Below are 13,164 nucleotides of genomic sequence, written 5' to 3'. Positions count from 1 at the left end.
GTACCACCTAGAAGCCTATATAGTATCTGTTGAATTGAATAATTGTCACTGTCAACATAAATTTCTTTGGTTCCCCTTAATTCTCCCGTTCTGCTCTATAATCAGCATTTCTGTATATTTCCCATATCTTCAGGCACCACAGTCTACATGTGACTGCTTGTGCTAATTCTTTGGGTCTCCCTTTATCATTTTTTATCATTTTTAATCCTTCTTTCTGTCCACTTAATTCCTTCATCTGTCTTAGTCACCTGAAAGTATCCTCCATGAAACAGAACAAATCCCAGGAAATGGTCATTCTTCTGGGGAAACTCTTTAGAGGAGGGAAAGTTTCCATATGTTATCCCAATGGATTTCTAGTAATTTACAGAAAGTATACATAAATCATCTGTCAGTCACTTCTTCCCAGTCTTATGGGATTTCAATGGTGTAGGCATGGTTCAGGAACAATTTTTTTTATCTTTCTCTGCATTTATGGGTTTCTGAGTCATTAAATGACCCAATGATATCTTTTCCTTGAGATTGACATGGCAACCTATATTATAACCATGTAAGTTTTCAGTGGAAATTATTAGTGTTGATAATTAACATACCATTTTAATATTCTGGGTCACTGCTAGAGTGGAACTGTGCAAGTTAAAGACACTTTGACCACAAACATTGCAGCATTTATGTTTGCATTCTCTCTTCCTCCTCCTTCCTCACTCCTTTGTCTACTCCCTTCCTTTTTATCTTTTCCCAACTCTTAAATTCTTGGTATATGTCTCTTCTCAGAGTAAAACAGTTTATCACCTACTGGAAGTGGGGAAAGCCAGCTCTGAATGTATGATGTTGGCAAAAGAGAATTCAGTGTTTCTCTTGGTTTCACAGTTTATTCCAATACTTTAAAGGGGTCTTAGAAATAATCTAGAGCAAGGAGTTTTAACCTGAAGTCTATGGATAGTTTTCAGGAGGTCCATGAACTTGGCTGGAAAAATTACATCTTTATTTTCACTAATCTCTAACTGAAATTTAGCATGTCTTTTCAGCTCCTGATTTAGGTAACAAAAATTATCTTGAAAAGGGGTCCATAGGCCTCTGCAGCCTGCCAAAGGGGTCCACGGCACACAAAACATGGTGAAGAACCTCTGATCCAGATCAGCCTCTTTATTTAATAAGGGGCAAGCTTAGAGAAGGTCAGTGACTTGCAGCAGGTGACACATTTTTCTGTACATCAACAATACTAAAATTTTCTTCAAGTAGAATTAGCCAACTTTGCAATTTCAGGGTCAGCAACCAATAGTGGAAAGCATTTGTTGTTTGAAACAAAACAAAAAATAACTCAACGAACTGTGTCATCGATGAAAGTATCAGTGTGGCACAATGGATAATGTATAGGGCTTAGAATCAGTAGGACCTGGGTTTGAATCCGACTCTAAGAAAGTCACTCAAACTTTTTATTCCTCCATTTCCTAATCTGTAAAATGGGGATGATAATAATGGCTTTAAAGACTTTTAGTTGGCCACTTTCTTCTCCAGCTTGTTTTACAAATGGGGAAACTGAGGCAAATGGGGATAAGTGATTTACCCAGGGTCACAGAGCTAGTGTATGAGGCTGGATTTGAACTCTGGTCTTCCTGAGTCCAGACCGGACTCTCTATTCACTACACCGCCTTGTAGCTGCCTAGCAGTCAGCTAGAACTAGCTTCCAGTTGTAGGTGAACGTTGTTAACTCTGTGATCTAGTGATGCTGGCCTTCTCGCTATTCCTCACACAGGACATTGAGCACTTTCTGAGCAACGCTGAACGTTTTCATTGGCTCCTCCTGGTTTCCTTTAAGTCTCAACCTTTGCAAGAAGCCTTTCCCAGTATCTTTCCTTTTATGACTATTTCCAATCTATCCTGTATATGGTTTGTATAAAATTATTTGCGTATTGTCTCTTTCATTAGATTGTCAGCTCCTTGAGGGCAGGGCATGGTTCTTTGCCTTTCCTTGCATCTCTAGAACTTAGAATAGAGATGGCCATATAGCAACCACTTAATGAATGTTTGTTGACTTCGTTTGATATTGAAGAATATAACATTAACTTTGCTTGGCTGGTCATTGTTTTCTAAATAGACTTCATTGTTGTTGGTACCTTCATGTTTTGTGGAAAATTACAAAAATTCCATATTTCATTTTAATCTTACTTTAAGGAAACTTTGTAGATAAAAAAATCTCTATTTTTTTAAAAAAAGAGAAATGAAGTGATTTTTTTTCTTTGACAAAAGAAATTTTGCTTTACAAAAGCATTTGTTATAGGTGGCATCCTCAATGTCCTGTGTCAGGAATAGCAAGGCCAGCATCACTAGGTCAGAGAGTATCACAAAATTTGTGAATATCATAAATATGGGAATATAGAATCAGCATTCAAAAAAGACTAGAATCAATGGGTCAAATCCATTAAAATGAAATGTACAAGGAATAAGTGTAAAGTTCTACATTTGGGCTCAAAATGTTAACTTCTTCACAAGTATCAGATGGGGGAGGCAGGGCTACATGATAGAAAAAGACCTTCTTGGTGTTTTGGTGGACTACAAGTTCAACACGAGTCAACCACGTGGTACAGTAGTCAAAAAAGCCAAGCTGACCTTGGGTTAAATGAATTGGGAGGGACAGTACTATCGTTTTGCCTTGCACAGAAAACTTTGGGAGGGTTGTGTTCAGTACCGTGGCCACATTTTTGAAAGAAAAAAAAAGTGGAGCTGAGGACACTGATCGGGATAGTGAGGTTCTAGGAATGCTTAGCCTCAAGAAGAGATGATTTCTCTGTCTTCAAGTCTTCAAAGAGCTGGCATGGAGAAGACTCATTAGACTTGTTTTTCAGAGGGCAAAACTAAGTATCAGTGGGAGGAAGTGGCAGAAAGGCAAAGTAGTTTTATATAGAGTAATAGTTTCTAATCCTTAGAGCTGCCCCCAAATGGAATGCATCATCCCTGGAGATAAGAGGGTGCCCCTCACTGTAGAACTTTTAAAATGACCACTTGGTGGGGATGTTCAGGTAGACTGGATTACATGGCCTCTGAAGTCCCATCCCTGACAACCAGGAATGAATTTGATTATTTTTTATTGCCTTTTCTATTTGTTGCAATTCTCAACTTAATTCTGAAATTGGGCAGCTAGATGGACCTCACTGCTTAGCAAATTATTTGAGAATTGTAGTTGGGGTTTGGATACTCTGTAAGAAGTAGGGTCAGAGGTTTTTTGATTTCAGGTCACCTGACCCCTTGCTCTTGGTTCCAAACTTCTGATAAAATTCCTAAAACTTATAAGGTAAGATTTGACAGTAAATGTTACACATTTTTTGAGAAATACCTTTATTTCCTCAAGCATGGGAAGGGAGACTGCAGGATATGTTGAAAAGGATGCCACACCTGGAGTCAGAACACCTGGGTGTGCACCTCAGCTTTGCCATTGGCTAACTTTTTCCTCATCTGTAAAATGGAAGAATTTGCTATTCCTCACAGAGCGAATGGATGTAAAGCACTTTGTTAACTTCCACATGCTGTATAAACATCAGCTACTATTATTGCGTGTGACTAACAAGAAATGCAATTGTCTACTCAAATTTCTCAAGGAAATTGTTCAGTGAGCATCCTGTAGTTCTTGAGAGAGAATCTTATCAGCTTACCTAGTTAGCTCAAAAGTAAGGATCAGCTACAGATATTCTTGGTTATTCTTTTCCCATCTTTACCTGGAGACCAAGAGAAGAGGTTTATTTTCTTCTATGTTTGTCTACAGGAGAAAAGCTACCCTTCCCTCTTGAGAGGTAATAAGCTACTTTTCACTGAAGTCTTCATGCGGAGATTAGATACACACTTGATAGGGATGTCACGTTACAGCAACAATTATTATAGCTAACATTAATATAGTATTTTACGATTAGCAAAGTGCTTTACAAATATTATTTCATTTTATCCTACTATTATTTAATTTCATCTTACTATGCTATTATCCCCCTTTTATAGATGAGGAAATTGAGGTAGATTAGGTTAAGTTACTTGCCCAGAGTCACAAAGTATTTCAGGCCAGACTTGAACTCAAGACTTCTGACTCCAGGTCAGATGCTCTATGCGATGTTGTAGATGATTCCTAAACAGGTCTGATTTGGACTAGATGATCACTGATGCCCCTTCTAACTCTTAAATGTCTAAATTTCTCTTATTTCAAGTTCGGTTCCCTATTAACTCTAAGATCAAATATAAACTTTTTTTGGACATTTAATGCTTTTCATAACCAGGCCCCAACCTAACATTACTACACATGACTTTCATGCCTCCAAGATGAAGACTGTATCTTGAACCCAAGATGCAGTCAAACTGACCTCATTGTTCCTCACACCCTAGCCCTCTATTTATTTCTCTCCCCTCCTTAAGGGCTATCCCCCATGCCTGGAATGCCCTCCATCCTTACCTCTGCCTCTAAAGTCCTTCAAAACTCAGCTCAAGTACCACCTTATGCATGAAGACTTTCATGACTTCTTCAATTTATGCTTATGACCTCTGTTCCCAAAATTAATTTTGTATAGGGCCATATGGGTATGTTACCATCTCTTCTGCTAGAATGTAAGCTCCTCGGGGGCAGGGATTGTTTCATTCCTGTCTCTATAGCCCCAGTGCCTAGCACTGTGCCTAGCCCATAGAAGGCACTTGTTTGTCAATTAATTGGGTCATATATTCATCCTCCTCTTCATGGTGAAGTTAGATTGAACATTTAGCTTTCACTGCAACTCTAGCTCCAATCAGACCAGACCTCTTACATACCTGAAGTATAACCCATGCTTTTCCTCACCTTTTTGGGGACATGGTGACTGAAATCCTGTCCCTTCTCTTTGCTGTCTATCCACACATTCTAAAAGGGCCTCATGTTCTGATCCTAATCTTGCTTCTTCCAAGTAGATGTCTCTCATTTTTTGCAGCCTAAGTTGACATCTCTCATGTTTCTGTTAAGGGCCTCTTGACCTGGAGGAAGGGGAATGCTTCAGGCAGAGTACATTCCCACAAATCCACTGAATATGTTGATACTTTTTGCTTTCCTCCTTTCTCCTTACTCTCTTCATGGCAATCTTTGTGTGAGTTCTAGGTGTGATGTGAAGTCACAGAAGTGCATTAAGGCTTCAATGGAAAACAGCCAATCTTTTCTACTTCCAGTCATCTCTTCTATCATGAGTGAGGATCTTATACTGGACTTGTATAGCTGACATTTAAACTATATTCTTACACTTCTGTGTATGTAGCTAGAGAGAGGGCAGGATAGTTAGTCTATCTGGAAAGAACTCTGGACCTGGAATCAGGAAGACAGGGATTCAAATCCCACTTTTGGCAATTACTATTGTGTTACCACAGCCAAGTCACTTCATCTTTCTCATCTGAGACTTGGGACAATAATACTATAGTGCTTGCCTTGTAGGGTTGTGGTAATGATCAAATGAGATCATATCCATAAACTACTTTGTGGACCTTAAAACATAACAGAAAGGTTTGTCCTGGATAAAGGAAAATTCAAGTTGGGATTACGAATTGGACTGATTTTTAAAAACATGCCAGAGCTCAGATAAATGATTATTGTCCTTCAAAGTAGTTTACCTTAGGAGAGCAGTGATTATTCCAACAACATGGCCATTTCTGAAAACACATCTAGAATACTGTGGGAATAGCCTTCAGCATCAGTCTACACACAACTCCAGAAAATCACTCTCATTACTTTATAGCCATGTTGAAGGTATTAACCACTAGTGCTATTTCCTAAATTTGGCTCCAAATGGCTTTTGGCCACGGGGAGTTATAAAATTATCCTCAAAGAATGAAGATTCACTATCATTTAAATCAACTTATAACAAGGGTTCTTCATCTTTTTTTTAATCTTAATTCCTTTGATAGTCTGTTGAAGCCTTTCTCAGAATAATGTTTCTAAATGCATAAAATTAAATACACAGAAATACAACGGAAACCAATTAGGTTGAAATACAGTTGTCAAGGGGCAGTTAGGTGGCACAGTGAGTAGAGCACCGGCTCTGGAGTCAGAAGTCTTGAGGAGTACCTGAGTTCAAATCTGGCCTCAGACACCCGACACATGTACTAGCTGTGTGACCTTGGGCAAGTCACTTAACCCCAATTGCCCTGCCAAAAGAAAGAAATACAGTTGTCAAAATGTTAAAAAAATTCATGGACCCCTCCTTCCTGTAAAATATTTACAACCCCCTGATGTAGAAGAATGTGCAACAGGAGGTATGTTAGTGTGCAAAGAACACCAAGTTTGGAGTCGGAGGACCTAGGTTTGGATAATGGTCCTATTTCTTTACTGCCTGTGTTATGTTGGTCAAATGATTTCATTTCACATGGTTTCTAGTTTTCTCATCTGTAAAATGAAAAAAGCTGAACTATATCTCTAAGTTGCTTTCTAGTTCTAGATCCTTTGAGGCTTTGAGAGTAACTTCAAAGAAGGCATTCTAGAAGATGACTGAGCAATGGCCAAAAGCACCATTGGGACAAGCAAGTTGCCTCTCAAGTAGACAACTCTTATTTGGTTCTCTAAGTCCCACTATGGCTAAAAAAATCTGCCTTATTACCATAGAGTCACTCCTTGGATGATGACTTGGTGAAGCTCATCACAAGATCATCCTCTAATCAATATCACATGCTGATATCTACCAATGGCAGGAAAACCCATTATCTTCTTTGCAGGACCATTTTCGAAGCTCTTGTGATAGCCCCAGGGATTGCCTGTGAGCCAAAATGTGCATCTGACAGGGGCAGGAAGGCATTTATTGCATTTATCTGTGATAGAATAGAAGAATTTATACTATAGAAGAATACACTATACACTACAAAAGAATTTCAAAATGGCTACAAAATGGTATCCTATTTTTTGCAGTTGTATCTTCCTTTCTTATATTCACAGTTAAACAGAAAATTATTAACATAATTATTATCAGGGATAGGTTGGAAACACATGCTTCCCTCCCTGCTGCCCTTCACCTCCCATTCACAGATCTGTACAAACTTGCCAAAAAGATATTTCAGGATCTGAATGGTCTTGGATCTTACCAGTTGGTCTTGAATCTCTCCATTATTGAGGAAGATCTCAACAATGACCACCCAAACCATTATAAAAATGTGTAAGAAAGCATCTGAAACCATACTGCATATTTCAGATCTGGCCAGACATTTTCAGAGTAACCGCTCTTTCTGAAACAGCATATACACTTCCTTTTATTGATACCTATACATTTTAAATACATCTAATTTTGGCTCAGAATGAGTAAAAAATAATTTTTTAAAATGAACAAAATACATAACAAAAGCATCACACTTCACATCAACTAAGAAAATTTAGGATTATTTTGAACTGTTGACCCTTTTTTATTGCTGAAATTGATGGATGAAGAACTGTAAGCCACGTTGCCTCTTCATTTGTTGATAAGTCTGTTTCATCATTTACTTTATATTTTATAGAATGACAGTTGTAACCTAAACTTGGAAACCAAACCAACCCAAATCAGAAAAGTTACAAAACACTCCAACCAAATAAAACAACTTTGTGCCAAGTAGTATAGTTTCAGATTCCACTTTGCAATTGTTCTGACTTTTACCTTACAGAAAACTGGCATTTATTTGCAGTGTGCCCTGGGTACCAGAAAGGGTCTGGACAGGAATCCAGCGATAGTAAATGGTAACGAAAATAAGTGATAATGGGTTGTGTTTCTGATCATCTTAACTCCTCCTAAAAGAGTATGACAGATCTGCTCTTTTAAATGCTATCTTTGTCAATGAAAAAAAGAGGAAAGTACAATACAAGAGATAAACAAAGGTCTTGGTTTTTAAGGGCGGAAGTTAAAGGAGGCGGTGGGTTTGTGAAATGGCAATTTTGATTTGTGAAAGACAGGTCAACAAGTTATTCTTAATCCTCTTAATGCCTATATGTATTTTAAGTGCAATGTGAGAGTATGTGGAACCTCCCCACTCCCAAATGGGAACACAGCCAGCTACATTTCTCTCACATGGGTGTACCCCAAACACCACACAGGCATATCATCACATAAAACAAAATGAGGCACAGAGTGGAAAAATGTAAAACCATGCAAAATTCTACTTTTACCAATGAGAAGAAAATTTCTGATACAAAATGTGGCCACATATCAAACATAATTTAATTACACGTTGACATTTTATGAAATCTACAATAGTTGAAAGGGAAAGAATGGTGTTACAATATAAAATCACAGCGAAAGGATGTGTAAATATAAGTTTATACTGGCTATAAAAGGCAAGAGGGAAGCAAGATAAGAGTTTCAGAAAAACACTCCTTCAGGAGCAACTATATACAGTACTGGGTACAGTTGTTTGGAATGTCATTGGTTAAAACAAACTGCATAAACCAGACTTCACTCTTTTTATGGGATGGATGAAAGAGTATGAAAGTACATTGCCCGTGTTGTGCTCTCAGCAGGGTACCACTCTGTAAGCATTTATTTTCAATAAGGTCTATCCTTTTTTTTTAAAGTTCTATATGGAATTCTAACGATCTTCCATTTGTCAAATGGATAAAAAAGGGCAGAAGCGGTGAAATTAGAAGATAGGACAGGTTTGGCCTCTTCTTTCCTCTGCTTTGAACTATCCTCTGCAGTATATGTCAAATTTCCATTTTATTTATTTCTAGTTTTTAAATATTAATCCTGTCCTGGAAAATATGAAAATCAGGGGTGGGGCAAAGACACACCTGTGCCCATACTATTTCATGGGTATATCAGTAAAGACCCATGAATAGGAACAGTTATAGGAATGGTGAAGAAATGCTATATTTAAAGAATCACTACAAGCCCAGCACATCCCAGATCAGGTCAATCATACCATACTCTGAGAACATGGATTATGGTTGGTATCTGACAAAGGCTCAATATTGAGGTGGAGTGGGGGAATTCAAAACCTTCAAAACCTTAGAGAAAAGAATAGTGGTGATTCTTTCTCATCATTCCCCCCCTCCCCGCAAATACTTTGGAAATAACCAAGAACTCTATTAATGTGGAGCAAAGATGTAAATATTTTAACACTTTTGCCCTTCTTTGCCTCAGTAGTAGTAGTTTGTTTCTCCAGATGCGTACTTAAAAATAAAACATTTTTACTAAAACAATGATACAAATTCACATGGAAATAGGGTATACACCTGACTGCTATGCAGAAAGCCTTTACTTATTGCCTATACAAAATAAATATTTCACAAACCATCTCGCTTCTATGGCTTCTGGGATGTACTCATTAGACCGTAGTGATAATCTGCCATGTTTGTTAACACCTATCTTGTATGCCCCTTATGTGATATGAAGAACATATATTCCCATTTCAGCCACATAACATAGTTAACATAACAATAACATTGTTATTTCCTAGTATCTTCTGATGTCTGAAATGGTGCAAAAGAATAATAAATCACATTTACTCATGGACAAACTTGTAGGACCATATTCTGGTGGAATGGATTTTCCACTCACAAGGATTTAAGACAGAAAGAGGGACAGGGTAAGAGGGTTCATATGCATGTGTGTTTATTAAGGAACTAGATTAGATTTTAAAGGAAGAGATATTTACGTTTGGAGAGGTCAATTAAAGAAGTTTGGCAATAAATTCTGGTCTTCCAGAAGGTAAATATTTAGAGAGGCAATGTGGTATAATGGATAGAGAACGGCCCTACAACCAGGAAGATACAGTTTTGAGTCTTATCTCTGACACACTGTCCGTATAATCCTGAAAAAGTACCTAAATTTCTAAGTGCCCCAGGAGACTATAAGTTGTAGAGAAGGTGTCCATTTGCAATGGTAAAGGGCAATCCTCATCAACAAAAATACCAATGCAATGTCAGGTAGAGTAAAATATTTCAAAGGGACTTGAATTTCTGTGTGTGTGTGTGGGGGGGGAGATTTACAAAAATGACTGGGGGCCATGTATCTGAACCAGTAGCTTAAATTAAAATTTCTAGTGCTTGTAAAGAAATTCCATGTGAACAAATGGAGAAGAATGTCTAAATGTGTCTGTGCACCAGGAATATTTGGCCCCATGTGACTGGGATCAGTTTTAGCAACATCCTTGAAGGTCTTCCAGGCATTGTGAAAAGGTCTTCAAAACCAAATAGATCATAAAGGAAAGATTCTCCTAACTGAGCCTTTCTTCATTGTCGGCTTAGGTTTTTCTCCTGGAATTGCCTTTTTTAAACAAACTGGATATTTTCCTATACAGATAATAATTCCAAATAACATTTCCCTTAAAACACACACGCAAACATACTCGCACACAGAGCAAGAAGGAAACATATCGGTCCTTGGAAACAAGAGTTCTGGGGCTTCACAATCCTTCTAACCCAGACGACTCAGAAAGGGTACCTTTGATTCTGTCCTAATCTTTTCAACATCATTTTACCCCTATTTTCTTTAAGATAGCCAAATCTCTTCTCGTGTATAGACTATTCATGGGAAGTCACAGAACCCACCTGATGTGAGAATCTGAGTCTTAGCGATGGGTTGCAAGTAGAGGTGGAATCTTTTCTTTTCCAACCCTGGGTCTGTTTTTGTATGAGTTCTCTATGAAATTAGCTTTTGGGGGAAGGGATGCTTTCAAGGAGCAAAAGATGAAGAAGGGGAGTCTGATCTAGCAGTCTACAAAGCTCCTAGTTACATTAACTAATAATTTTTATGCTCTAAAATCCAACTCTGCAACTAACAATAAAAACTTCATTGCTCTCTTAAAAAAAGAAAGAAAAAATTGAGTTGCAATTGTACAACCATCCATTACATGCTGTAGGAAGGAAGAAAACAGGCATCTGATTCCTTTTTCTCCTGATGCCTTTTTTTTGTTTGCTTTTTTTTTGTTTTTTGTATGTGTGGCTGTTCATGCAACTCTAAGCATAGAGCACTCAAGGTTACATTAGCAGAGAAGGGAGTTTTAACTCATGTGGAAACGGTGCTCCCCTCGTGTTATGTGGGAAGAGAATTCATACCTGTCCTGACTGTGATAGCCACACATGTTGCATTCAAAAGGATCACGGAAGCCATGGCAACCCATGTGGATAGTATACATCACATGGTCCAAAAAGAGGACCCTGCAGTGTTCACATTTATACACCTTCAATGGCTCCCCATTGTTGCTGATCACTTTGAAAGCGTCTTGGGAATTGTCAGTTGCTGCCCTCAGGACATCATAGGGCCTATGCTCTTCTTTTATGGACAAACCATTTCTGGCATGTTGGTTTATGTGGTTTGTCAGGTAAATGAGGCCACTCCGTTCCTCGTTATTACTCTCTGTGTCTGTGGAGTCTTGACAGCTGTTGCTTGGGGAGGCATCTCTTTCAGAGGAGATGGATTTAGCCTTAGAGAGCAGCAATAGATTTTCCACGGCGCTGTCCTGGGCTGTGTGATTAGGGCGTGGGTGGCCATCGGCATGAGGCTTGTGGAGCTGGTACATGGAGCTGATGACGGGTACAACCTCGGAGCCTGGGGGTGTCTGCACCAATGGGCGCAATGATTCAGCCCCTAGGTAGCTAATGGCATTGTTGATGGCCTGATCCATGACATGGGTCTGCATCATTTCATTCTCCTTCTCATAATTGGTACTGGCATCATATGGGAGATCTGACAAGCATTTCTCACCTGGCAATTAAAATAGGCAATAGTCAGTTGAGACCTGAATTTCTCAAACATTTATTTATTTCTTACTGAGAACCAAGATTAGTCAGTTAACAAACATTTATCATTATGTGTCAGGTACATTGATTATGTGAAATAATAGAAAACAATTTTGATTACTTAATTAAACAATTGTTAATGATTTAATTAAATAATTTTGGCATATTGGAAAATATTTTGGGAAAATAATAAAAAAGGCAGGCAGACTACACAAATTATTTTAAAAACAGCATAATAAAAATAACCAAATGAGATAACGTAGGCAAACATTTCTGCAAACTTTAAAGTACTATAAAATTTTAGCATCATGTGATGGATAGCTGGACCCAAAGCCAGGAAGACTTGGGTTTGAGTCCTGCCTCTAACACATACTGGTTGTGCAACTCTGGACAAATCCCTTCACCTCTCAATGCCAAAGGTGACTCTCAAAAAGACTTCCACTGGTCAAATTGAGTTTCTTCACCTAGGGGTTCCTTATACTAATGAAACCACAGGTCTGGTTCCTATCCATCATAATCATCATCATATTCTATATATCTACTGAAGGGAAAAGCTGAGGATTTATCTTCTCAGTTAAGGACATTATATTGAATTTCAATGATAATCATCTCTCCATAGTCTTAGACAAAGAATATATCCCCAACATTCCCTTGGCAAAATGAACAAGTTTTGCTCTTGAGATGTTAATATAACACAGGACAGTGCAGAGATGGTTTGAGTATGACCTTGGGAATGAAGAATTCCATTTGTGATTATGACACTGACTTAATGAATGGTTGAGCACAGCTCATCTACCATGTTTGTCTTAGCTTCCTCATCCTAACAGAGAAAAGACAATGACTCACTTTAGAGCAGTGTGTCATGGTTTAACTCATGTGTGATGGTCAAGAGCTTTAATGACAATTACTATCATAATTATAACAAGGAAGGTGGCCTTTAATTAGAATTGCCTCTCTCTTCTAATTCCCTCCCCCTCCTGCCTTTAGCCAATTAGATTCTTATCTCCTTTCAGAAAGATGATGATGACAACAACAAAAATCCTCTTTTAAGTGCCTGTTATTTATAAGGTCTTCTACTAGGCAACGTGATCCAGTGGAAAGGGCACTAGATTTGAAGTCAGAGCCTGAGTTCAAATCCTGGCTCTGCTACTTACTAACTTATATGACCTTGAGAAAGTCATATCGCTTCTCTTGACTTCAGTTTCCTCTGTAAAGTGGAGAGAGTTGGGCTCTGAAGTCTCGCCAAGCTCTAAATTTATGATCCTATGATCCACAGGTGTTGGAAATACAAAGGGGAAAACTCTCCAGTTTCTCATATTAGGGACTTTTTAGACTGAAAAGGGAGGTATGACATATAGAAAATTAAGGATGATACAAGTTTGATTTCCATGAACTAGAAGAAATATAATAGTGGAATATAAACTTCTTGAGGTCAGGGGCTGTCTTGTTTTTGTCTATGTCCAATGCCTAGCACAGTG

The 13,164-nt window shown here is 38.2% G+C and overlaps 1 protein-coding gene across 14 annotated transcripts in view; it reads right to left on the bottom strand.

The window, feature by feature from the left end:
* Positions 1-7,361: 7,361 nt before the first annotated feature.
* IKZF1 (IKAROS family zinc finger 1) overlaps positions 7,362-13,164 on the bottom strand; it is a 134,975-nt gene continuing 129,172 nt past the window's right edge. For all 14 annotated transcript variants that reach the window (XM_036738416.1, XM_036738417.1, XM_036738421.1 and 11 more), the window contains one exon: positions 7,362-11,651. In XM_036738416.1, coding sequence (XP_036594311.1) covers positions 10,948-11,651 — 704 coding nt within the window. In that variant the 3' untranslated portion in view covers positions 7,362-10,947. The remainder of the gene's footprint in view (positions 11,652-13,164) is intronic.

The sequence above is a fragment of the Trichosurus vulpecula genome, chromosome 9 (assembly GCF_011100635.1).
Source record: "Trichosurus vulpecula isolate mTriVul1 chromosome 9, mTriVul1.pri, whole genome shotgun sequence".
NCBI lineage: Eukaryota > Metazoa > Chordata > Mammalia > Diprotodontia > Phalangeridae > Trichosurus > Trichosurus vulpecula.
The sequence above is the reverse complement of the archived record's forward strand: the minus strand, read 5'-3'. Positions and strand labels throughout refer to the sequence as shown.